This window comes from Elgaria multicarinata, chromosome 1 (assembly GCF_023053635.1).
Source record: "Elgaria multicarinata webbii isolate HBS135686 ecotype San Diego chromosome 1, rElgMul1.1.pri, whole genome shotgun sequence".
In the NCBI taxonomy this organism is placed as follows: domain Eukaryota; kingdom Metazoa; phylum Chordata; class Lepidosauria; order Squamata; family Anguidae; genus Elgaria; species Elgaria multicarinata.
The window spans coordinates 101155996-101181025 of NC_086171.1; the positions used below are offsets into that span (position 1 = coordinate 101155996).

Genomic DNA, 25030 nt, shown 5'->3' on the forward strand with positions numbered 1-25030 from the left:
TGGGCTCTCCCACACTAGAGGCCTTCAAGAGGCAGCTGGACAACCATCTGTCAGGGATGCTTTAGGGTGGATTCCTGCATTGAGCAGGGGGTTGGACTCGATGGCCTTGTAGGCCCCTTCCAACTCTGCTATTCTATGATTCTATGATTCTATGAAGATCCCCTACTACCATTTCCCCCGTAATTTGAACATTACTCCTTTTGTGCCAGGACCTCACCAGACATTGCCTGAAATTTGGTAACAGGCTTTACTGAGCAGGTTCATGTTATTAATTTGCTGAAGTTCAGTAGAGAATGTCCAGAACTTCTGTTACCCTCTGTGTGTGCTAGTGTAGCATTCCGTTTTCCACCAAGTGTTTCTTGTAATACTACTAGCATTGTTTTTGTTCTCCCTATAGGTACCCACAAAGAAGCTGAAGAAATATGAGAAAGAGTATCAAATGATGCGGGAGAATCAGCTGCAGCAGGAAGACCCTCTAGACAGATACAAGGTAATGAGGTGCATAGTTTCCAAACACCTTCCTTTTGTTCAGCTACGTAAAAACGCATCACCTACACAAGCAGAAAGCAGGGTTGTCTACAACGTCAGCAATATGTATATTTTAGCCAATTTAAACTGCTCATTTCAGACACTTCACAGTTATTTGAAATACAACTTATATTTTATTTAAAAACGTAAGAAAGCACCTTCTTCAAGCAACCACATATAATATTTTTGTTCTTTCAGTTTATATATTTGTAGGTAATTCTGCTGTTGAACTTTTCTGGGAAACTGCATGGGATGCTGAGAGAGAGAGAGAGATTCTCTACCACTGACACAGAGAAGGAAATGCTTTATGCTTTAGACAAAACTGTGTGTGGTTCACTACCTTAGGCACATTTTGGAAGGTGAATGCTTCCAAGACTGACTGACTGACTGACATTTCTCTCTATGTGGTGCAAATCATCCTGATGAACTATTTGTAGCAGTGGTGATTTCATAGAATGAGAGAGACAGAATTGATGAAATAATACTTTTTTTATTTGATCAAGTTATTCTTAAATTATGTTGGTTCCAAGCCATGATAAAATGAAATTCCTCTGTAATGTGAAGCATGTCTCATTTATTTTTATTATATCTTTGCTCTGAACTCCTATACGTAAAGAGGTTCTGATGTAGATAGTTGCATATGAGCTGGGAAATCCTCAGTTCAAATGTCATCTCAGGTCAGAAAAAAGGAGAAACGGGTTCTCAGGATGCAAATAATTTATTTTCACAAGGTTTATTTTTGTGAAAATAAATCATTTGCATCCTGAGAACCTGTTTCTCCTTTTTTCTGACCTGGCTTGGATGCTGTCCTCCTTTTGTTTTCAAATGTCATCTTAGCCACAAATTCACTAGGTAGTCTTAGGCAAGCCACTGTTCCCTCAGACTCAGTTTGCTATTTTTAATATGGTAATGATCATACTGGCTTACCTTACAGGGCTGTTGTAAGGATTATTGAGATAAAGTATGTGAAGCACTTTGAAGTCTTGAAATGTGCTACATTAATGCTAACTATTAAGTCTGAAGGCTTGCATTGTGTAAAACTACTAACTAGTCTAATAAAACTTACTTTGCCCCTACTTGAATGTTTGTTAATATGGCATCCTAATACCTATTTGGAGTCCCCAGCTGATGTTAAAAATACAACAAAAATAAATCGGTATTATTCATTACTTACTGGAAGAGATAAACCAAACCACCAAAGGTATGTGAAATAGAATAATGTTTTGTTCTTTTAGGGTATTGATATGAAACATAGGTTAGATTCTAGGTCAGAATATTTTTTTCCATAGTGTTCTGGGTAGTATAATCACAATACTTTGACATGTATAGACAACTGTCTAGTCATTTAATTAAAGTATTGATCGGGAATGCTGGTTCATTACATTTATACCGGAGTGCAGATTTGTAAGATAGCAGCCTTTCTCTGAAATGGATGTTGCTCAGATGTTTGGATGCTTCATTGTGCACATTCACAGAATTTAACAGGGGCCCAATGACATCATCTTCCATTTGTAACCTTCCTGCATTTTTCCAGAACTTCTTCCATATTTTTTTCTTGTTGAAAATCCATTAAGAATGGAAAGGTGGAATAGCCAGACAATGTATTTGGATTGGTAGTGTTAAGTGCTCTCTATCTGGAAGCAACCTTTGTCCAATACAAGATTGAGTATTAAGTAATAGAAATAGGAAAAATTCTACTTAATGTTCCATGCTTGGGGTTCCAGGGTGCGGCGATCTTCAGTGTTGGGAAGTGCCTCCACTTGGTTAGCAGATGGGAGCTGTCCTGCTTCAGAAACACCAGTGGAAACACCAGCCATTCCCAGACACAGTTCATGTTTTTCTTTAATCCACAAAGTATTTTTGGATCTGGTTTTGGGTTAAGGGCTTTGGATAATTTTGGTGGGATGTGCAAAGTATAAGAAAAAGGAAAGGAGGAGTGTTACAGGATTGGATGTTGGTGGAGGAAAGAGTAGGAGTAGCACATCTGGTGGAGATTATAAATAGGTAGATAATTTTAAAAAATCAAATTTTAAAAAATGTTCTGACAAATGGTGGAGGTGGATCCGTGGCCAGGTTGGAAAGGGATTTCAAAACATTTCTGCAGTCATGCAAAATGTTAAGGGCTTTGTGGCAAGATTAGAAACTGTCTTATAAAGTACTAAATTTGCTGCTAAGATGTGGAGGTTAAGATGTGGTGTTAGGTGTGTGATGCATAGTAGATGCATTTTCTAATTTACAGAATAAGAGCTTGGAGGAGCAATCCTACAGGCCCTAAGACGGGGGCAGGGAGGGAATAGGATAGTTTGGATTCCTGGATCCAAGGTTGGAGACAGCATTCTGACCTCGGAGCCAGGAATCCAAGCTCTCCCACTCCCCCTCACACCGGATGCGGAGAGAACTGCACTGGTGACCTTGGAGAGGAAGGAAAGGGTGTGTGCTGGTGGGTGGGGAGCAGAGGGGACTGGGGAGGCCGATTTACACCATATCCACAGGCCTCCCCAGTGGCGGATTTGGATGCCATTTTTCAGAAAATGTCACATTCTCAAAATCTAGGGTCCTCAGGGTGCCCAACCCTCAGCCTAGGGCTGGCTCCGTATAACAGGACAGACATGCAAACGAACATACAGGCAGAGATTCTTGGTGGTTTAGAAAGCATGTTGGCTTGAATCAAAGAACAATGAGAAGAATGATTAAGAAACACTGGATTCATGACTGGATTGCCAGATGCAAGCATCATCTTCAAATGTTTTTTGGGGAAAGAGATTTTTTAAACATTTCTAAATTTGCTCACTGTTTTTACATTTGTGTTCACAGATTACTGCTTGGAATTTCAGTGCAGAGCAAGGTGGGAAGGGCCATGTGTTGCATAGGCAACCGTGCTAAGTTCTTTTTCCTCCCATGTGCATCATGATTAGCTGGTGGCCCAAACTTCCAATGCCCCAAGCGCTGACATTCCAGAAGTCTGGCTTTGCTAGTGCAGGACCTGATGGGCCAGCCTTGTTGGCACAGGAAGCACACAGTGAGGATCAACACGAAGCAAAGCCAAAGCTGTGTGGCTTCCCCTTCCCCAGCCCCGTACACAAGCAAAGCTAATTAACCATTAAACAGCCGCAAGAATCTTCTCCTCCACTTCCAGAGCTGCAAGAGGGACTTTGAAATCTGGGGATCGTGCCCAGTTCCGTAGCTCCTTAGCCAGCCTGCAGGATCTGACCAGCTTGCCTGGCTGCCCCACACAGATTACCAAAACATCGGCCAAGTTCAACCATGATGCAAAAAAGAAACTTCCCGGAAATCTCCTAATAGCAGGAGCACTTTTCTCCCCAAGAAAAACACATGGGAAAGGGTGAGCAAGCAACTCCAACACACAAGGAAATCCACACAAGAATGATTTATTTTGTAAATGCCTATATGGTTCTGTCTTCGAAAAGTGTTCAGAAAGTTCAGAGGTTACCAAAGGCAGCTACCGTAGTGTTGTCGGGCTCACCGTTTGGAGCATATTGTTTTGTTCAATCTGCGCCAGCTACCATTTCATTTCCAGGCACATTTCAAAGGGCTGTTTATAGCCTATAAAGCCCTATGCTGCTTGGGATGAGGATATTTGAAGGATTATATTATCCTACAAGGGCTTTCCTGTAGCTCAGTTATAGGAAACATGCTTTGCATCCAAAAGGTCCCAAGTGTCATCCACGGTAGAGCTGGGAAATCCCTTGTCGGAAACCCTGGAAACCCAGTCATTATAGGCAGTACTGAGCTAGATGGACCAATAGTCCAACCTGGTATAAGGCTGTTTCCTTTGTTCCCATGCCATCTGCATTCTCCTCTGAGGCCTTGCTCTGCATCCCACTACTCTTGGAGGTCTGGCTGGCTGGGAATACAGGACTGGGCTGCCTTTGTAATGGCGTCCAGATTATGGAAATCCCACCCCCCTCAGGAGTTAGGATGATTTAAATATTTTCTTCTGCTGCTAAGAGTTCTATTTTACTTGGCTCTAATTTTTAGGTGGTGGTGGTTGTTGCTTTTAATTATTTGTGAAGCTGCCTTGGGGGGGCTCGTGTGGAGCCAGAAGATGGGATAAAAGTGGTTACATAAATAAAATGTACAAAACGCATGCCTTGCCCTTGAGTGTGTACATGAGGTGCTATAGTATTGTAGCACAGAAGCATTCATGGGACATTAAGATGGCAGCAGCTGGAGGTCCTCACTTCGCTCTGAAGTGATCCTAACTGCCACTAAGAAAATGTGTCTGTTTTTAAGTAGGAGGAATAGCACACCTTGGTGGGAAAGGTCTCTGCGGGTGTATTGGTGCTCATGGGTGCCACATTCCTTACCACCCCCAGTTTGAGGGACGCACACTGTACAGGCACAGCTAAGCTCATAATATTCTTGATTTAAATTGAGAACAGAAAACCATTTTTACCTTCAAACCAAGAGAGCCTAATAGCAAGTAAACGAAGTTAATTTGCATTGCCAAAGAAATATTATTGAACATTGGCACCACTTGAAAGACCTGATTCATGTAATACAACAACCCTGATTCTTTTCCTGGGTGTCCAATCAACTCTTTTCTTTGCTCTATTTATGTACACGTACGTACACTTTTAATTTGAGAAATACTTCAGATCTCCAATTGTGCTTCAGTTACAGAACAAACAGCAAAACTGACTTTCCCCAACTTGAAACATGATGTATTGCAGCTACTGCCATGTGATCAGTCCCCAGAACAAGGACTGTGATTGGCCAGTAGGGTTTGCAATTCTAATCAAACTTTGTCACTCAATCACCTGTGTTTGTTTTTAGACTAAAGTAAGAATAACTTTTTTGTACTGCAGATATCTGCATTCTGTTTTTTTGTATTGTATTCAGCATTAAATTCCCTTTCAATTGATATATAAACATTTGAATTTTGTGAAACAGAACATTTTCTATAAGCATGCAAAGTTGCAAAACGTGAAAATTTCAAAAATTGTCCACAATTTTGGCCACCACTGTGGCATAAGTTTGAGCAAGAAGAATATGTCTCCCATGTGAACCAAATCATCTTTAAAACACAGTTCAAAAATTGGTAAATGTCTCTCCTGATTAATCTTATCAATAGGAACTTCTAAGTTCAGAGTTTTCCCCCAAAGTATGACAATTTCTTAACTAGTTGTTTCACCAGTGATTAGAAGGAATATTAACTTTTGAAACACAACTAGAATATTTTATCTTTAGAATATTTTGATTGGACAGACAATAAGACCTGATCTGTTTGATGCTACCTCCAGCTTCCAGTGTCTTGTAAGGCAGGGGGTGTCAATATTGTCTACACTGATTAGCAGCTGCTTTCCCAGGGCTTCAGGCAGAAATCTTTCCTAGCCCTGTTTGGAGATGCTGAAGATTGATCTTGGGCTTTCTGCAAGCAGAGCATGCTAGGTTCCCTTTCCTGGCCGAAGACATTTCGCTGCTTGAGGCAGTGCAGCAGACGGCCTCACCCCCACCCCATACTCACAAATTGGGTTGCATAGAACCAGGGTATTTTGGCACCCAAGACAAAAACTCCCACAAGCACCTCTCCCCTTCCTTGGCGGGAAAAATATGAAAATTAAAAAATTAATAAATAAGATATATTTTTTTATAACACCCAAAATCAGATGCTTGAGACAGATGCCTCCTCTGCCTAATGGAAGGACTGTTCCAATTGAATTGTGCTATGAGTCTGCTTTTTTGTTTTGGTGAATATGCGTTTTGCCCTATTGGTTCCCCAATTCTGTGGAGTAAATATAGATAACCCAGTAACTTCTACTTTGTGTTTCTGTTGACTACCCTTACTGCAGGGTTAGGAAAAAAAATGTTCACAAAGTCTCATTTTTCTTCTTAAGGACTAAATTCTGGATTTTGACCTTCTGGAAATTTTTTGTTAAATTGTTCATAGCAACAGAAAACACAGTGGAAAAACCTCATATTGCATCTAGGCTAACTTCAGCTTTTATAGGTTGTTGATGTTGGCAGTTTGCAGTAAGTCATTTTGCATTTAACATTCCCCTTTATGGCTGAAGATTTCAAACCAACTGACATCCAAGTCTCTCTTTTTTTAACCACTTAAAAAGAAGACCTTTACTGAAGAAACTCAGTGTCCAAATACTAGTTGGCTCTGTGGCAATAAAATATAAATGCAGATGTTTAGCAAGGTGTGTGACACATTGAGTCACACCCAACTTTAGGAACAGTGAAGTCTGTTTGCATCAGTTGGGCTAATCTGACTGTTCATCCTTCATTCTGGATGAGGATAGTTGAAGGTGGAGTTTAGTGTATTACAGCCTTCCTGTGTTGGGACTTGCCTTCTGGCTTCAAGCTTCCTCCTTTCTATCAAATGTTTCCTTTAGTAGGTCAAAGCTTGGATAAGTTAGATATTTTTAAAACCAAGCCAAACCTTCCACGCAGAACTCTCTGAAGTTGGGATTTTGTTTGCTTTCTAATTATTTTTGGTTGGTATCTAAATTTCACTGGATGACCTCTCTCTCTCTCTCAACTTTTTATCCATGATTGAAAGCAGTAGTTGCTCTGTGACTTTGTTGGAGGTAAGTTTTATCTGTGTGCATATTGTTGTATTTTGTATTTCTTCTGGTTTGGGAATGCAGTATCCTCCTTGACAGCTGGTAACAAGCAATCTCCCCCTTCCCCATTCTCTGTTGATGCTGCAGAGACCAACAGCTTGGATCTGGGGGTGCAATGCTTGCAGCTAGTATCATGGGGGGATTAGTGCAGGAAGCCTCTGTTTACATATTTATCTGAATAAATATTTGGCATGGTTATGAAAGTCTGCCTCCAGAGTGTAGCAGTATTAACAAGTGGATTATATTTAAATTGAATCCAAAAACTTCCCCAGAGGCCACAAAATTAGCTTGCTTATTCCTTGAGATGCCTTAAATGTCTTTTCCTCTGGGATTCTCAGTGCTTGTCAGGATTTAAACATTTTTAAAAAATATTTAAAAAAGAAGCAAAGACATCTTTCTTGCTGGGGATAGAGAAGAGCAAAGGCTAATTCTGATATGACATGATTTCTCTCTGGAGAAAGACCTGCACAAGAAAAACATGACAGAGTTGGGCCCTAATCAGTCCTTAGGGGTAAAGGCATCTTGATAGTGACTATAAGCCACAAAATAAGAATATATTCAACTCAAGGGCTTTCTTTTTTTCATGGACATATAAATCCTTAGATTTAGCACAGTTTTGTTACAGAAGGAGAGGACACTGCACTTCCTACCACACAGCTTGCTTGCCCACTTGTCTGTAAATGCAGATACAGAAGTCTAAAGCTCGTGTTGTGCTACTTGCTTTGCAAACACTGAAGCTTTTGGCAAGCGCCTAAGAAAAGATATAAAGCCAGCTATTGTTCAGGCAGGATAACTCCCTTCAAAGCAGCAGAGAGTTCAACAGAGTTATTAGTCATAGTGCTATCAGCTGGTCTCAAGATTTACAACCATGCAGTAATACAGAATTTAGGTGTGTGTGTTTTCTTCACTGCCAGCTAACTTTGATTAAGAGAGTAATCTTCTTTATGTCTTGTGGCTGAAATACAGAACAGTAGACCGGATGCTTTCACAACTTAGTACACTTTTTCTCCTTCCCGTATTTCATGCTAGGAAGGCTCTACCTCCACTCCCTTGTTATTTGAATATAGTAGTTGAAGTGAATCCTAGAATTATCCATTTTGTCTTTTAAAAAACTGGCTCCTCTCAGATTTTCTCTCAGATAGTAGTACTGGATCAGTCTAACTACTTTTGGGGGAAAGCATAATGTCTAGTAATAATTCTAATAGTAATTCAGTAGTAAAGTTTTGGTGAAAATGCATGATATTTAGTCAGAAGAGCTTTGTACATTTCTGATCTGGATTTGACAATTTCAGCTACATGATACAGTCTTTTCTTTGCAGTTTCTGTGAAGATGTAAGGATTATTTTAAAGATAGTTTAAAGTAAGATTTTTCTGAAAGAAAAATGGATGTATTTCCTCACACCATGTGCAATGTCTTTGTTTCATAATTTTACAGCAAGTCAAGCTTGCTGGGTAAATGTACTTCTCTCTACTAAAACCACATGTGACATCCCCTCAGAAGAGCAGAAATGCCCATGAAATGATGTTGAGATTTGGAGAAATAACTGCTATTCCAGGACAGTAACAGGAGGGTTTGGACAAATTTTGTAGCAGTAAAACTGACAGGACAACACAAATTTAGGAGAGAGGGATCCTTATCTTCGGTTAGGTAACACTTTCATACTTTAATATATATGTGACCCCATTATATCTTGTTTTGTAATAGAGAGGGACAGTATTTCTAAAGAATTATAGCACATAAGTGTGATGGAACCGCGAGGGTTAACTCAGCGGTTCTTCTTCGTGGTCTCTGTGCATCACACTGATGGGCTCTGCGCCTGCGCGGAGCTCCTTCGGGAAACTTCCATAGCCTAGAGTTTTAGCGGGAACCCCTCCCCTTCCTGTGCCTAATACGCGGGTTCCCGCCCCAAGTCCCTCAGTTCTTCGTTGACCACCATTGTGGTAAATTCAACGTGGAAACCTCTCCAGTCTAGAGTAAAAAAAAAAAAAAATCAAAGCACCAGGAGCTACACAAGAAGAAGAAAACAAAAGGACAACCTGCACTGGCTTCCACACCACGATGCTTACCGACGCCGTCGCCACCTCCGTCGATCCCGAGACGACCATCGACACCGATACCACCGTCAGTACCGATTCTCACACCGGTACCGACTGCCTCCGTATCTGAAGGAGAGCTGGTGGAGTTGACACCACCTAATACGGCAGTGCAGACTATATTACCAGTCTCACCTAGCTGCCAGCAACCTCCAATCCCTGCTCCAGACACAGGGATAGTGCGGCCACAACAACGGCCTGGCAGACCAAGTTCCCCGCGTTTAGAATGGGACAGATCGTCAGACTACTCTTCATACGACCGAAGAAGGGATTGGCCATGGGAGTATTACCAACCCCCTGCTTACGAGCACAACCCACGTCGGTATCCATCTTACTCCATGCCTCCATACCAGCACACGGTACCGTCGCCTCTGAGACAGAGGGAACCCCGTGACGGCAATGCTCCATCAACCACTCCGGGTGCCCGATATCGAGCCAAACGCAATTAACCATAATGGATGTGAATCCTGAATCTCAACATGAAATAGAAGAGGACCCTCGTGGATCCCCCACTGACGATTACCGCTCAGACACTTGCTCAATCTCGTCTGTAGCTCCATCAACTCCTTCCCCAGACGCAGTCATATCACCACAAGAACCTGTTTCGCCTCTGGAAGACATAAGGAGTTTTGCCGATCATGTCCTCCGCATGGCACAAACATTAGGGCTAGAAGTACAACAGCATGTGAAAAGACCCAAAGATCCGGTTTTTGATGCAGTAGTCACTGAGAGCCCTGCATCAGTAGCAATACCATATCTCCCCACTTTACTACAAACGGTGCAAACGGCTTGGAAGAACCTATCCTCCTTAGTCCCAGCTTCAAAACGTTTGGAAAGCATGTACAAAGTACAAGAGGGAGAAGTGGATTTCCTTTTCAAACATCCAGCCCCAAATTTGATAATAGTCAATTCCGCACAAGGAAAATCACAAAGGACCCATGCGTCCCCGGTAGATAAAGAGGGACGCCGCCTAGATTTTATGGGAAGGAGAATTTAAACTTCTGCATCACTCAGCATGAGAGTGGCAAACTATCAGGCCACCATGGCCCGATATCATTTATTTTTATGGGAGAAAATAGGATCGTTGTGCAATGAACTCCCTGATGAACGCAGAGACCTGGAGAGGGTTTTCCAGAATGAAGCCTCTAGACTGGCAAAACAACAAATACACACTGCACGCCACCAGACGGATTGTGGTACCAGAACCATGATGGCAGCCATAGCTCTCCGAAGACATGCATGGCTTCGTTCCACATCCTTAACCCAGGAGACCAAAATGAGAATTGAAGACCTCCCGTACGATGGACTGGGACTCTTCAACGCAAAAACGGATGAGACGATGGACTCTGTACAGAAAGCTAGAACCACCGCAAAGAAAATGGGCCTCACTCAACCCCAGTCAACTTTCAGACAGCACCCATGGTATCGACATCAGTACCAGCCAACTATTAGACCTAATACCGACCGCTCATTCCGTCAGCACCAACAACACCAGCAAGGGAAGCGGCCACACTATACTGTAGGGAAGCCCCAGACCTATCGAAAACGACAGGACTTCTCAAAAAAACAGCGCCTTTGACTCCTTCCAATGCAAAGCACTGTCTTCTTCGATGGACACCTAGCGAACTTCCATCACGCTTGGGAATGCATCACGTCTGACAAGTGGGTCCTGAATATCGTCGAAACCGGCTACAGCATTGAATTCAACAGCCTCCCTCCTTTTTCGGGCGTGAATGTCACCGCACCACTGCCGGTACTCGAGCAAGAAGTAGATACTCTCCTGCAGAAAGGAGCCATTTGACCTCTTCACCATCACGAGATCCTCACCAGCTTCTACTCGAGATACTTCACGGTCCCAAAAAAGGATGGCGGCCTAAGACCAATTTTGGATCTTCGAAACGTCAACAGATTCATCACAACAAAACAATTCAGGATGATTACCCTTGCAGCAATCACACCGCTCCTAACCGGAGACTATTGGTTTGTCACCATAGACTTATGGGATGCCTATTTCCATATTTCGATTCCATATTTCGATTTCCATATTTCGATCCCACAGCAGTATCTACGCTTTACAATAGGACAAAATCTCTACCAATTTCTTGTACTCCCATTCGGATTAGCCACAGCGCCTTGTGTTTTCACGAAGTGTATGGCGGTGATATGCGCCCACTTGAGGACCCAAGGCATTCAACTTTTTTCGTACATAGACAACTGGTTGCTCGTCGCGAAGTCGAAACACCTACTCGAGAGACACCTTTCAATCACTTTACAGACCCTGAGAGACCTCGGGCTATGCGTGAATACGGAAAAATCGGTCTTACAGCCTACCCACATTATACGCTTTATAGGGATAGACATCGATGCAACCAGATCCAGAGTCTTCCTTCCAACCCACAGGGCGCAGCAATTGTCGACCCTAGCCAAGAGGCTTCGATCCCGAAAAACAACAACTGCCCATACCATTCAAAGAATTTTAGGCTATATGGCAGCAACGACACCTGCGGTGCTGTTCGCCAGATTGAACATGAGAACCCTACAACATTGCTTTCTACAAATATTCGACACCCAACACGACAGTCAAAACACGATACTCCGACTACCGTCGAAGGTCAGGGATTCCCTGAGATGGTGGGAAAACCCAGACAACCTCCGTCACGGAATTCCTTTCCACAAACCCTCCTCTACCATGACAGTGATGACAGACACCTCGCTATCAGGATGGGGAGCACACTGCGGAGCCCTCACAACCCAAGCCTCCTGGTCGATGACCGAGAAAGCACGCCATATCAATTACCTCGAGCTCTTGGTGGTGGAACGAGCACTGAAGTCATTCGTGACCATGCTTCAACATCAGCACGTTACCGTAGCCTCGGACAATACAACTGTGGGTTTTTACCTAAACAAACAGGGAGGAACTCGCTCCAGCAGACTTCTTCACCTTACACTAAAAATCTGGGACTGGTGTATCACCAACGATATCCAGATCACAGCAGTACACATTGCTGGTCAGGACAATACAATTGCCGACCTTCTAAGCCGATCCTCACCGACAACCCACGAGTGGAAGCTTCACAGCGAAGTCAGAACACTCTTATTCGATTGTTGGGGCAAACCGACGATCGATCTGTTTGCAACGAACGACAATACAGCTTGCCAAGAATTTTGCAGTCGTGCAGGCAACAGCCCCAACTCCCTAGGAGATGCTTTCAGCCTGACATGGCAAGGAACACTCTTTTACCTGTTTCCCCCATTTCCAATGATAACCACAGTCCTGGCGAAAATACAGAGCAACAACACCAACTGCATCATGGTAGCACCTTGGTGGCCACGCCAGCCATGGTTCACCAAGCTACTTCTCCTATCCCACAACTTATTCCTGAGGCTACCCTTGCGCCCGGATCTACTCTCAACTCACCAGGGCAGAGTCAGACATCCCAATGTCACCGCCCTCCGACTGACAGCTTGGAGGATAGCACCCTAATTCCACAACTGCTACCGACCCCAATACAGAACATCATTTTAGAATCTAGAAAACCATCTACGTGACGGTCGTATCTAGCAAAATGGGGAAAAATTTCCGCCTTCGCTAAAACAGCTAATTTTGACCCCGGTGCACCATCGGTACCGCAGGTCTTGCAGTTCCTTTTCTCCTTGCACGAAGGTGGCCTAGCACCCTCCTCACTGAAAGTATACCTTGCAGCCATTGCAGCACATCAGGGCTATAATCACGGACCCTCCATGTTCTCCCATCCTCTTGTAAAAAGTTTTCTAAAATGCTTGAAGAACTCCGTCGGACCAACACGGTCGATCGTTCCTGCGTGGAGCCTATCTGTAGTCCTCCACGCACTGACGAAACCTCCCTTTGAACCCTTAGCAAGAGCCGACCTCCGACTTCTGTCCTTCAAAGTTGCCTTTTTGGTCGCAATCACATCAGCTCGAAGAGCAGGGGAGCTTACAGCATTAAGGATAGATCCACCATACTTGACATTTCATAAAGACAAAGCAGTCTTACATCCTGACGTGCTTTTCCTCCCTAAAGTAGTATCAGATTTCCATGTAGGACAGGATATTATACTACCATCCTTTTTCCCTGCGTCATCAACCCCCCTTGAGCGCACCATGCATTGTTTTTTACAAAACCAGGACAGAACCCTTCAGGACGACGCCAAGGCTGTTTGTTGCCTATGGAGGGAAATCAAAAAGGTTACTGCACACTCTACAAGAGCCGTTGCGACATCAGTAGCATTTGGCCGTGGAGTCTCTCTACTGACGTTATGTAAGGCAGCGACATGGGCAAAGCCCTCGACCTTTATTCAACATTACCGCCTTGATGTCCGTGCCAGACAGGACTTCACCTTTGGACGGGCTGTACTCTCAGAGATTGTTCATTGACGACACCATCCCACCTCCAGGTATGTCAGCTAACTAATCGCCCATCACTGTGATGCACAGAGACCACGAAGAAGAAAGTCAGGTTGCTTACCTGTAACTGTAGTTCTTCGAGTGGTCATCTGTGCAGTCACACAACCCTCCCACCGTCCCCACGGTGGTGTCACAGATCTATCATATGTAGTGTTAATGCATGACTTAGTACCATCTTATATCATACTTGTCTCTCGGTACTGGGAAAACCACAATGTTGGTCTCCTAGAAACTGAGGGACTTGGGGTGGGAACCCGCGTATTAGGCACAGGAAGGGGAGGGGTTCCTGCCAAAACTCTAGGCTATGGAAGTTTCCCGAAGGAGCTCCTCGCAGGCGCAGAGCCCATCAGTGTGACTGCACAGGTGACCACTCGAAGAACTACAGTTACAGGTAAGCAACCTGACTTTCCCAGGCGAGAGAGGGGTTGCCCAGCGGTGCAAGCACACACCTCTCTGGCTTTCCAACTTAACTCTTTGAGTCTCAGTTTTCAAGGAATAACAGGAGACTGAACGTAGGGACCAAACGACTTTATTTTACTTGACACACGCTTCTTTAAGGGTCCACACACAAGGATAGACAATTAAGAGGTTTGGGGGGAAACAAAGTCAAAGAAATAGACACAATTTAGGGAAGCAGGGACTAGTAACTTATCCTCCCCCCGTTCTCAGTCACACCAATTGGATTCGCACTCACTCCCCGCCACAACACTCCCCAGCCGTAACTCGGCAAGGTCCCTTGCCCCAGTACCCAAACCTAATACTACAACAAAACAAACACTTAGCACTATGACTCATCCTAATTGTCGCTCACTTCGACTCAGCTCAATAGCCACTCGAACTAACTCCTTCCCTCGGTGCCCACGCGGAGCTCCGCCATTCAGCTGGCCCGGCCTGGATGCTCCTTGCATTGGACTCCAACACCTACCAGACTCCCAACACCCACAGGAAAGAGGCCGAACCCTTGGGTGCCCAAGCTTTTATCTCTTTTAGGGCACCTAAGTCCACCCCAGCCAATCAGAACCCCATAGAAGCCCCCAGCCTCACCCGAACGGAGAGGGAACACTCCCGGAGCCTGCACAGCTGCAGCTAGGTACCTTTTTTCAGGCACAGATTAAACTCCCACCGGTTCCAGCCCGGTTAGCTGTTACCAGGTGCCAAGCGCTGTGTGAAGGCGCGTCCTTGGCATTTGCAGCTTTCCACTCCCTTTCGGACACAAAGAAACCTGTCTTCTCCCACCTGAGATGACAAGCTAAGATGTTCCTTAAAGGGCCCATGGATCAAGCCCATGACAATAAGGATTTTAATTTTTTCTATCAGTTATAAATTTCCTGATAAAACCTGATACTTCTACGTTTTATCAAGCACACCTTGTTATGATTGTTTTGGGGCAATAACTGAATACTCAAGCAAGCTGATGTGATAGGATTTTACTGTTATCATGAGTAAGTGAAAAATATGCATATTGCATCCATCTATTAATCCTGGCATTTCTTGTGGACTATATCTTTAACAGTTGTATTGAAAGGGGAATTTCAGCAGGGGTCATTTGTATGCATGTAGCACCTGGTGAAGTTTCTTCTTCATCACAACATTTAAAGCCACAGGAGTATAGCTAGTTTGACCAGATAAAAAAGAAGACAGGGCTCCTGCAGCTTTCACTGTTGTGATGGAGAGGGAATTTCACCAGGTGCTGCATGCATACAAATGACACCTGCTGAAATTCCCTTTTCTCTGCAACTGTTAACGATACAGGAGCCCTGTCCTTCTCTTCCTATTGTCACCCTAAGTGACAAAGACTAAAACATTTCAAAGTCCCGAGTTTTCCCATTTGCTCTTTCTCCTTCCCCATGTCCATGCACCTTTGCTCTTGGTTTGTGAAAGAAACTAAGGGGAAAGTCAGTTTATTTGATGTGCAGAACTCAGGCAAGATTGCTAGTGTGGATTAAGCCAGCAGTGTAGCAGTTTCCAAATTTCATCTGACAAGGCCTGTTGAAGAGACAGAAAAACATACCACTCCTAAAAGCAGGCTTTGGAAATCACTAATTCCACTTCAGCCCCTATAGTATTCCTTGCCCTGCGGGTGGTTATTTAATTTCAGGAGACAAGCAATGGTACATGATTGTAGGCTTTTCATGCAAAAGGTAAAATCATTATGCTTCATAATGGGCTCAAGTTAAAGGAAGCCAGATTCCGGCTGGACATCAGGAAAAACTTCCTGACTGTTAGAGCAGTACGACAATGGAATCAGTTACCTAGGGAGGTGGTGGGCTCTCCCACACTAGAGGCCTTCAAGAGGCAGCTGGACAAGCATCTGTCAGGGATGCTTTAGGGTGGATTCCTGCATTGAGCGTTGGGTTGGACTCGATGCCTTATAGGCCTCTTCCAACTCTACTATTCTATGACTCTATGATTCTATGAAAGTTGTAGGGCAGTATGACAATGGAATCAGTTACCTAGGGAGGTGGTGGGCTCTCTCACACTAGAGGCCTTCAAGAGGCAGCTGGACAACCATCTGTCAGGGATGCTTTAGGGTGGATTCCTGCACTGAGCAGGGGGTTGGACTCGATGGCTTGTAGGCCCCTTTGAACTCTGCTATTCTATGATTCTATGATTCATATGATGACCATTACAGGAAGAAGGGCTGAGGATAACATCCACATACAGGATACAATGTTAAGGTGATGATAACTACCAGAACTTAATCCTGTTCTATTTTGTCCAAGTTTCATACCTTCCATAAGAACGTGGTTAGTGAACAACATATCATTAACTGCTTAGCTTGGGATGGATCAGATTAGTAGTATATTCTAAAACCTCCTTTCTGTAGCTCAAATGGCTTGCACATTCTCTTCTCTCTGTCCTGTTCAGTATTGATAAGAGTTAACTTCCTGTTTTGTTGGTTCCTCTTTTTCTGCAGAAGGAGAACCGCAGGCTTCAGGAAGCCAGCATGCGACTTGAGCAAGAAAACGATGACCTTGCCCATGAACTTGTAACGAGCAAAATTGCTCTACGAAATGACTTAGACCAGGTGAGAAACGCCTTCATCTGTAGCCAGACCTCAGCAGAAATCACAGTGCCACATTTGCAATTGGAAAGTAGAATTGAAAGCATAATGATTATCCCTATGTTTTGGGAACCCGTTAGATGTGAAGGTGTGGATAGAATTGTAAACACGTTGTTGTTGTTGTTGTTGTTGTTGTTGTTGTTGTTGTTAAATAAATGTATGCCCTGCTTTTCTCCTCCTAAAAGGAGTTGCTCAAAGTGGCTTACAAAATATAAAAACATAAAAACAATAATCCTTAAAACAAGTTTAAAACTTTAGCAAACACGCGCACACACACACACACACAGAGTCAATAATTAAAATTAAGCAACAGCAGAATCAAATGCTGGTTTAAATGCTTCACTTGCCAGCAGAATACAAATTAAAAAACAGATGACCTGACCTCTTGGGGCAGGGAGTTCCACATCCCTGGCACTGCTACTGAGAAAGTCTTCCCACACATCGCCACCAGCTATGCCTCTGAAGTCAACAGCACAGGCAAAAGTGGCACGGCAGCTGATCTTAAAGAATGGGCAGGTTCACATGGGAAGAGACCTTCTATAAGAAGCCAGTCCCAACCTCCTTAGGGCTTTAACAGTAACAAACAGCATTTTGGATTGCACCCAGAAATGAACTGGCAGCCATTGCAAACAATGGCTGCCTTTATTGAAACAATAAAGGGTCACATGATCCCAGCACTTTGTCCCAGTCAAAAATTCTAGCAGCAGTATTCTGCACTAGTTGAAGATTCTGAGTGGTTAGCAGGACCAGTGCCATGTAAAGTGTGTTACAGTAGTCGAGTTTAAATGGAGCTGATGTATGTAGGTCCATGTCTAACTCTGACCGTAGCAGGGACGGATGCAGCTGGTGCCATTCTGTTTGTTTTATCTGGATGCTACTGTGAGCACAAATAATTGCTCCATATTTAATTGCAGACAGGAGCTGCAGCACATCTCATGTTCGTGTACTTCTCCCTTTTCCTCCTCCTGCCTGATTGAGAGAAGGCATTCAGAAGCATTTACTTGGATTAGAAAATTTGGGTTTCTGTCTTTCAAATAAGGACCAGATACAGTTTTGAACAGTATATTTGCCACTGAGAGAATTATCTAATATATGTCAAAGTGCTAATCTACACTCCAATAAATGAATCTAACTTCTTTGTATATCTAGCCAATAATAATAATAATAATATCATCATCATCATCCAAGGGGCGTGTGTCAAAAATTCAGTTAGGGTAATGCTTTATTAAAACCAACCAAAATGTCACGAAAGATTGTGCAAGCTTTCACATTCCCCAGAATACTTTATCATACTAGTTGTTACAAGACAGGGAAGAAACAGAAAAATTCAAAAATTAGACTAGATCTTGTGGCCATGAGGTCTGTATAAGCTCAGTTCCATAATGGTGATAACATGGTGTTTGCAGACTAGAATGAGCCAGTTTGCACATGATGGCAGGAAATTGTGGGTTAATTAACCCACGATTTACAATTTACCGCAGTGTGTACAGCCATAATTTTGAATATGCAACTGCCAGTGGGACCAATCGGAGGTTGCCCTGTGACATCTAAACCCAGACACTGTGGGTTAATCAAGGGTTAAATAACACCCAATTAATCTACAATTAGTTTGGAAGTTGCCTGATGGAGAGTTCTAGGCAATTCTAAAGCTTACATGTTTATGTGAAGATTTTCATTGTAAAGAGATTGGAGGGAACATAGTGCTCCTGGTCCAATATGTATATATATACAATGCTATATCATGATTATTGCCTTACCCATTTATTTAGGAAGTGGCTGGGATTAGGTGAGGAGGCAGTCAGCCATACGTACATACATACACACACAACTGCAGCTGTCCATGCATCTTTAGGGAAGCTCACCTTGCATTGAGGTTCCCTGCCAGTTTAATTGCATTATTACTGCTTAGGAGTCAGTCTTGATTTCCTTTGAATTCTCAGGCTGAAGACAAAGCAGATGTTTTGAATAAAGAACTGCTTCTGACCAAACAGAAACTAGTGGAGACTGAAGAGGAGAAGCAGAAACAACAAGAAGAAACAGCCCAGGTAAAACTAGCCTCACTGATCCATGCTAGTGGGGGCTGGCAAGGGTAGACGGGGAGAGCTTTTAACCTGTTGGTTGTCTTATTATGGTTTTAATTTTTGTGAACCGCCCAGAGAGTTCGGCTATTGGGCGGTATAAAAATGTAATAAATAAATAAATAAATAAATACCAACCAAAATAACCAACTGTGAGCCACAAAATAGTCAACGGTGCCCAACACACGACACGATAACCAACTGTTATTCAAATAATCAACTTTGCACAGCATTGGCTATTTGCGTTGGTTGCTTCAGCTGAATAACCAACTGTGGTGTGAAAAAGTCCCGACAGACAACACAATAATCAACTGTTGATTATTTAACCCACTGTTGGTTATCGTGTCATCCGAACCCAGTCAATGTGTCTTCCATAGTAACATTAATAGGTTTCAGTTTTTTGTTGACTTAAGAATTAAATTGCTACTATTTCCTAATAAGTGGGAGTATGTAATATAGTAGTTAGATAAAGGGTGTGTTCAAATAAGCGTTTAATTATTTGATGGGGATATTCCTCACAGCGTAGTGCTAATCTGTTTTCAATCCTTCTGCATGTAGTTGAAAGAGATCTTCAGAAAACAACTGGAGAAGGCAGAATCTGAAATAAAGAAGACAACTGCAATTATTGCAGAATATAAGCAAGTATGTGTTGGGTTTTTTTTTTTTTAATATTTCAGATTCCTTTGCAGTGTGTGTAACATCCTGGAGTTCAAGAATTGTTTGGGCCATTTTTTTCTTCACAAGTAAAATTTGCCTGATGTCTGAAGTTAAAATTAAGCTACCTCCCAACACAGTCCAGTAAGAAGTATGTTTTTCCCCTAGTCCTGGCCATGTCTTAGGCTATAGGATTGGTCATCATATATCCTTCACTCCATTGGTCACAGTTTCTCAGTACTAATTTATAGAACTTAATAGCTGCCTTGCAAACGTGAACATTACAAAATGACATGGGATCAAGATATGGAAGGACAGTTGAGTAGTCAAGAGTGGGAAAAGATATGGAACCAACGTCTATTAAAGACTATGTCGGTAAGAATAAAGGAAAATTATTATAAATTGATATGGAAGTGGTATTTTACACCAGTAAGACTACACCAAATGGATAAAAAGTACTCCGTATATTGTTGGAGAGGTTGTCAGGACAAAGGCCCTTATTTCCATATGTCGTGGACTTGTGAAGCTATTCAGAGGCTTTGGCAAATAGTATTTAAAGAGATCAATGATATGATGGGATGGAAGGTAAAGATAGGGCCAAAGATAGCACTGTTATCAATATATGAAGGGGTTAAATGTACACAAAATAGCAAAGATTTAATAAACAACTTATTAACTGCAGCTAGATTAATAATTGCCAGGAATTGGAAGGAACAAAGGGATTATCAAATAGAAGAATGGTATAAAGAAGTCTGGGATATAGCTATTAATGACAGACTCATGAGTAGTATTAAAGTTAAGAGAGGATTACTGAAGCGAAACGACTCTGATGAGGTTTGGAGTCCATTTGTTAAATTTGTATTAGAAAAAGGGAAAGGGAGTAAGCCCGCAGGATACATTACAATTTTGGAAAGGAGAATAAGGGTCCTAGGGGTGGTGTGCACGAGACAGTATTATATTATTTCAATAAGTTCTTTTTTAATTTCATTATTGTGGTATATTAAGTTGATGTAGTGTGATTATTGTATGTGTTATAAAATTCAAATAAAAAAAAAATAGCTGCCCTGCAAATACTCACAGATCAACAGTGAGGCAAGCACGTGAAATGTTAACGCTTTGTTAAAATGTGTTCAAATTTTTTTTTAAAGCACATTGTAATGAAAGCATGTTGTCTCCTTCTAGATTTGTTCCCAGTTGAGTAACAGGCTGGAGAAACAACAGGCAGCCAGTAAAGAGGAACTCGAGGTTGTAAAGGTGAGAACAGGTGAATCTGAGGTGCGTCTACCTCAAAATAGTCATATGTTGTTGATTGTGGTGGACTTTCGCAGGAAGGAGGCGGGTGAAGCAGAGCCAGCCAATTCCCCTTTGCTCCTCCCATGGTGCAAAGAAGGAGGCTTGGATGGCCCAGCTTTACTCATGCTGCCTCCTTCCTACAATGGAGGAGGGCGGCAGGGCAGATGATGACCCAGCTGAGTCCCTTTTGCCCCTCCTCAGGAGAAAGGGGACTCAGCTGGCTTGGCTCTGCTGCATGAGGGGCTTCACTAACTGGGAAAGTCCATGTACAGCAAAGCCACACAGGGGGATCCCTATTGCTATTACAATGGGGATTCCTCTCCCTGCTTTCATAAAATCATAGAATAGTAGAGTTGGAAGGGGCCTATAAGGCCATCGAGTCCAACCCCCTGCTCAATGCAGGAATCCACCTTAAAGCATACCTGACAGGTGGTTGTCCAGCTGCCTCTTGAATGCCTCTAGTGTGGGAGAGCCCACAACCTCCCTAGGTAACTGATTCCATTGTCGTACTGCTCTAACAGTCAGGAAGTTTTTTCTGATGTCCAGCCGGAATCTGGCTTCCTGTAACTTGATCCCTTTATTCTGTATCCTGCACTCTGGGAGGATCGAGAAGAGATCCTGGCCCTCTTCTGTATGGCAACATTTTAAGTATTTGAAGAGTGCTCTCATGTCTCCCCTTCATCTTCTCTTCTCCAGGCTAAACATGCCCAGTTCTTTCAGTCTCTCCTCATAGGGCTTTGTTTCCAGACCCCTGATCATCCTTGTTGCCCTTCTCTGAACATGCAAGGTGTTTGAGTTAGACCCCTCACCACTCTGAACAGTTCTGCTGGATGCGGGTTTGCAGACGCAATGTGTGCAGAGAAGAAAGCTTTCTCCGCTGCATGTATTGCCACCCCATAGGAATAAAAATGTTCTCTATGTCATGTCTTGTCAGATATAAGTCGAGTTTTCTGCCATCGGCACTCCAGTCATCGTCCTTCCCGCTTCAGCTCCCTGAGATCTTCTGTATACCAGGACGCCCGGTTAGAAGTGGGTCGGAGAGGACATTTGGGGGTGATTGTGTCAATACCCCTAGTCAGATCTTGATTCCATCTATTGACCAGGGCTTCTACGGGATCGTTGATGATACCAGCCGTAGAACCCTCTAAGGTTTTCTGGAATCCAAGAGGATCCATCAACCTTTGAGGGTGGACCATCTTAATGTGTCTGCCACCCCTCCAGGGGCGGATAGTAGCCATAATATTAACCCTGACCAGAAAACGGTCTGTCCATGACAATGCAGAGGTATTTACTGCCCACAGATCTGTCTATTCGGAACTGAAAACAGCATCAAGGGTGTGACCTGCTGAATGCGTAGGACCAGAGACCAATTGGGATACGCCCATGTTTGTCATGGATGCCATGAACTCCTGAGCTGCACCTGACAAACCAGTCTTGAATGTTCAGAGGAGGGCAATCAGGATGATCAGGGGTCTGGAAACAAAGCCCTATGAAGAGAGACTGAAAGAACTGGGCATGTTTAGCCTGGAGAAGAGAAGATTGAGGGGAGACATGATAGCACTCTTTAAATACTTAAAAGATTGTCACACAGAGGAGGGCCAGGATCTCTTCTCGATCCTCGCAGGGTGCAGGACACAGAATAACGGGCTCAAGTTAAAGGAAGCCAGATTCCAGCTGGACATCAGGAAAAACTTCCTGACTGTTAGAGCAGTACGACAATGGAATCAGTTACCTAGGGAGGTTGTGGGCTCTCCCACACTAGAGGCCTTCAAGAGGCATCTGGACAACCATCTGTCAGGGATGCTTTAGGGTGGATTCCTGCATTGAGTGGGGGGTTGGACTCAGTGGCCTTATAGGCCCCTTCAAACTCTGCTATTCTATGATTCTATGAATGGGAAGTTGAAGTTGCCCAGGACCAAAAGCCTGAATGATTGGTCTTAATATATATTAAAAAGAATGATTGGTGTTAATATATATTAAATTTCAATAATCCAAGCAAAGTACAGCATGTAAATGGGTTACTTGAGAAGCATGGTGCCCTGCTAGACAAGGTGGTACTAGAGGGATTTAGAAAGTGTGAGTGAAAAAACACAGTGAATTCTGTAAGCCGACTGTAAAGAGATTTCTGAAAGTAGGTATGGTCCAATCCAGTCTCTGGCACATATAATGTATTGGGATCTCAGATGTCTCATGCCAGGCAGGTTCCAGATACTGTAATAACTATTGCTACTATGTCATTGTAGAAAAATGACATGGGGCCAGGTTGCCCCATATGGCCAGGATGAGCCACATGGGGCAACCTGGCTCCACCTGCTCAGTGATTGCTAGCACCCTAGCATAGCAGGTAAGCCTCTTTGGTATCACGGCTATTAACTGGCTCTCGAATTGACTGTTTTCAGGGTAAGGTGATGGCTTGCAAACATTGCAGTGAAATCTTCAGTAAAGAGGGTACACTGAAAGTGCCTGCTATCCCTAGTGAAAGCCCAGGAACAGACACAGATGATGAGAAAGATGCCCTTAAAAAACAGCTGAGAGAAATGGAGCTAGACCTGGCACAGACCAAACTACAACTTGTGGAAGCCAAATGCAAAATACAGGTAAAACGATTTTATAAGTATTCTGCTGCATTTGCATCCCTTGCTATGGCAAATAGGAGGTTATATCTTTTCTACCCCTCTAGCTGTATTGAAGAGTCAAATGGCTGCCTTTCTGAACACCTTCACTAACAATAACATCTTCTCTGGTGGCGTCTTGTGATAATGCAGAAACAGGTGTATTGGGATGTGACTCTGAGCTTGTCTTGACGAAGGGTTTGCCCCAGTGTGGATGCGGAGTGGTGGCAGGTCAGCTACATGACGCAGACGCCATTGTGAAGCCATCTGGGGGCAAACCCCAGAAACTTCACTTTAAAAAAGTCAGGCACTTATCCCAACTTTTTTGGTTGCGGAGCCGATGGCGCCCCCTGATTGGTCGCTATCGGCTGGGCTGGACAGGGAAGGGAGCTGACCGGGAGCTCCAAGTCGGGCTGCACTATAAACAATTTTTTAAAAAAGGGGGTGGGAGGAGAGGAATGGGGCAGCTGGGAGGCCACCGCCACTGCCGGTCCAAGCACTGGGGAAGGGGGAGGAACGGGGCAGCTGGCTCTCCTCCCACTGACCTCACTCTGGCTGTCCTGTCCCTCCCCCCCCCCATTTTTTAAAAAATCTGTAGATGTGAAGGTTCGCATCTACAGATTAAAAAAAAATTAAAAGGGGTGAGGGGAGATCAGAGGGAGGAGAGCTGGCTGCCCTGTTCCTCCCCCTCCTTGGTGTTTGGTCTGGTGGCGGTGGCAGCCGCAACTCTGCATTGGTGCTCCTTTCCGTGCAGATGCTGGGAAGGAGCGCCAATTTGGGAGCCCGAGGCCTCGTGGCGCAGACCCACCGCCGTCAAGACAAGGGCTCCGTCATTTTAGCGAGTGGGGAAAAGTTGCCTCTTACCTAACACACACAGATAATACAAAAAGGTGGAGACGCTGCGTTTCACAACACCCCATTGCGTAACTTTTGAAAGTGTTCCCAAATGATCCACTGTTCTCTCCCTGTGTGTAAAAATTTGGGGAAACATTTGCAGAAACGTATTGCAGATCTATAGTTATATCCACGTTTTAAGATATAGCAAATTTTAGGCAGTAATTTATTCCCTGATGTAATTAATTGTTCTAAAGATATTTCAAGAGTAGCACCTTCAAATTTCTCGATTGCCAGATGAAAGTATTGGAAGAAAGCTTAGTGAGCACTCCTTTATTATTGGTTTTCACTGCTTGTTTTACTATTTTGCCTCCTCTGCTGTCTTTGTATTGTTTTTGTACTCCAATTGGATTGCTTTTATTATTTCTTATATTTTGAAAACCACATTGGTTTAGATATCGAATTATTTCTTCATTCTATATTTTGAAAACCTAATTGAAAAGTTGGGTAGACGTATTACCATTTACCTGTATCACTTAATCTAGTAATTGAATGTTCTTCCCTATCCTTTACTGAAAAACTATCCATCAAATACTTAAGTATGGGTTAAAGTTCACTGAACTTTAACACAAAGTAGCTTCCTGTATCTAGTACTAGCCAAGGAATCTAAACTAGTTATCTTTTGAAGAGAATACGTTTCTGAACCCAATTCAAGGTGCTGGTTTTAACCTATAAAGCCCTACATGGCTTGGGACCGCAATACCTGATGGAACGCCTCTCCCGACAGGAACCTACCCGTACACTGCGCTCAACATCTAAGGTCCTCCTCCGAGTGCCTACTCCAAGGGAAGCTTG

The 25030-nt window shown here is 43.4% G+C and overlaps 1 protein-coding gene across 6 annotated transcripts in view; it reads left to right on the forward strand.

Moving 5' to 3' along the window:
* RABGAP1L (RAB GTPase activating protein 1 like) overlaps positions 1 to 25030 on the forward strand; it is a 206038-nt gene that overhangs the window by 177856 nt on the left and 3152 nt on the right. For 4 of the 6 annotated variants that reach the window (XM_063133843.1, XM_063133871.1, XM_063133862.1 and 1 more), the window contains 6 exons: positions 398 to 490; positions 16558 to 16668; positions 18645 to 18749; positions 19341 to 19424; positions 20619 to 20690; positions 23129 to 23326. In XM_063133843.1, coding sequence (XP_062989913.1) covers positions 398 to 490; positions 16558 to 16668; positions 18645 to 18749; positions 19341 to 19424; positions 20619 to 20690; positions 23129 to 23326 — 663 coding nt within the window. Of the gene's footprint in view, positions 1 to 397; positions 491 to 726; positions 1207 to 6778; positions 7086 to 16557; positions 16669 to 18644; positions 18750 to 19340; positions 19425 to 20618; positions 20691 to 23128; positions 23327 to 25030 lie in introns of those variants that run through there. The other 2 variants (XM_063133889.1, XM_063133853.1) reach the window with 2 other exon arrangements.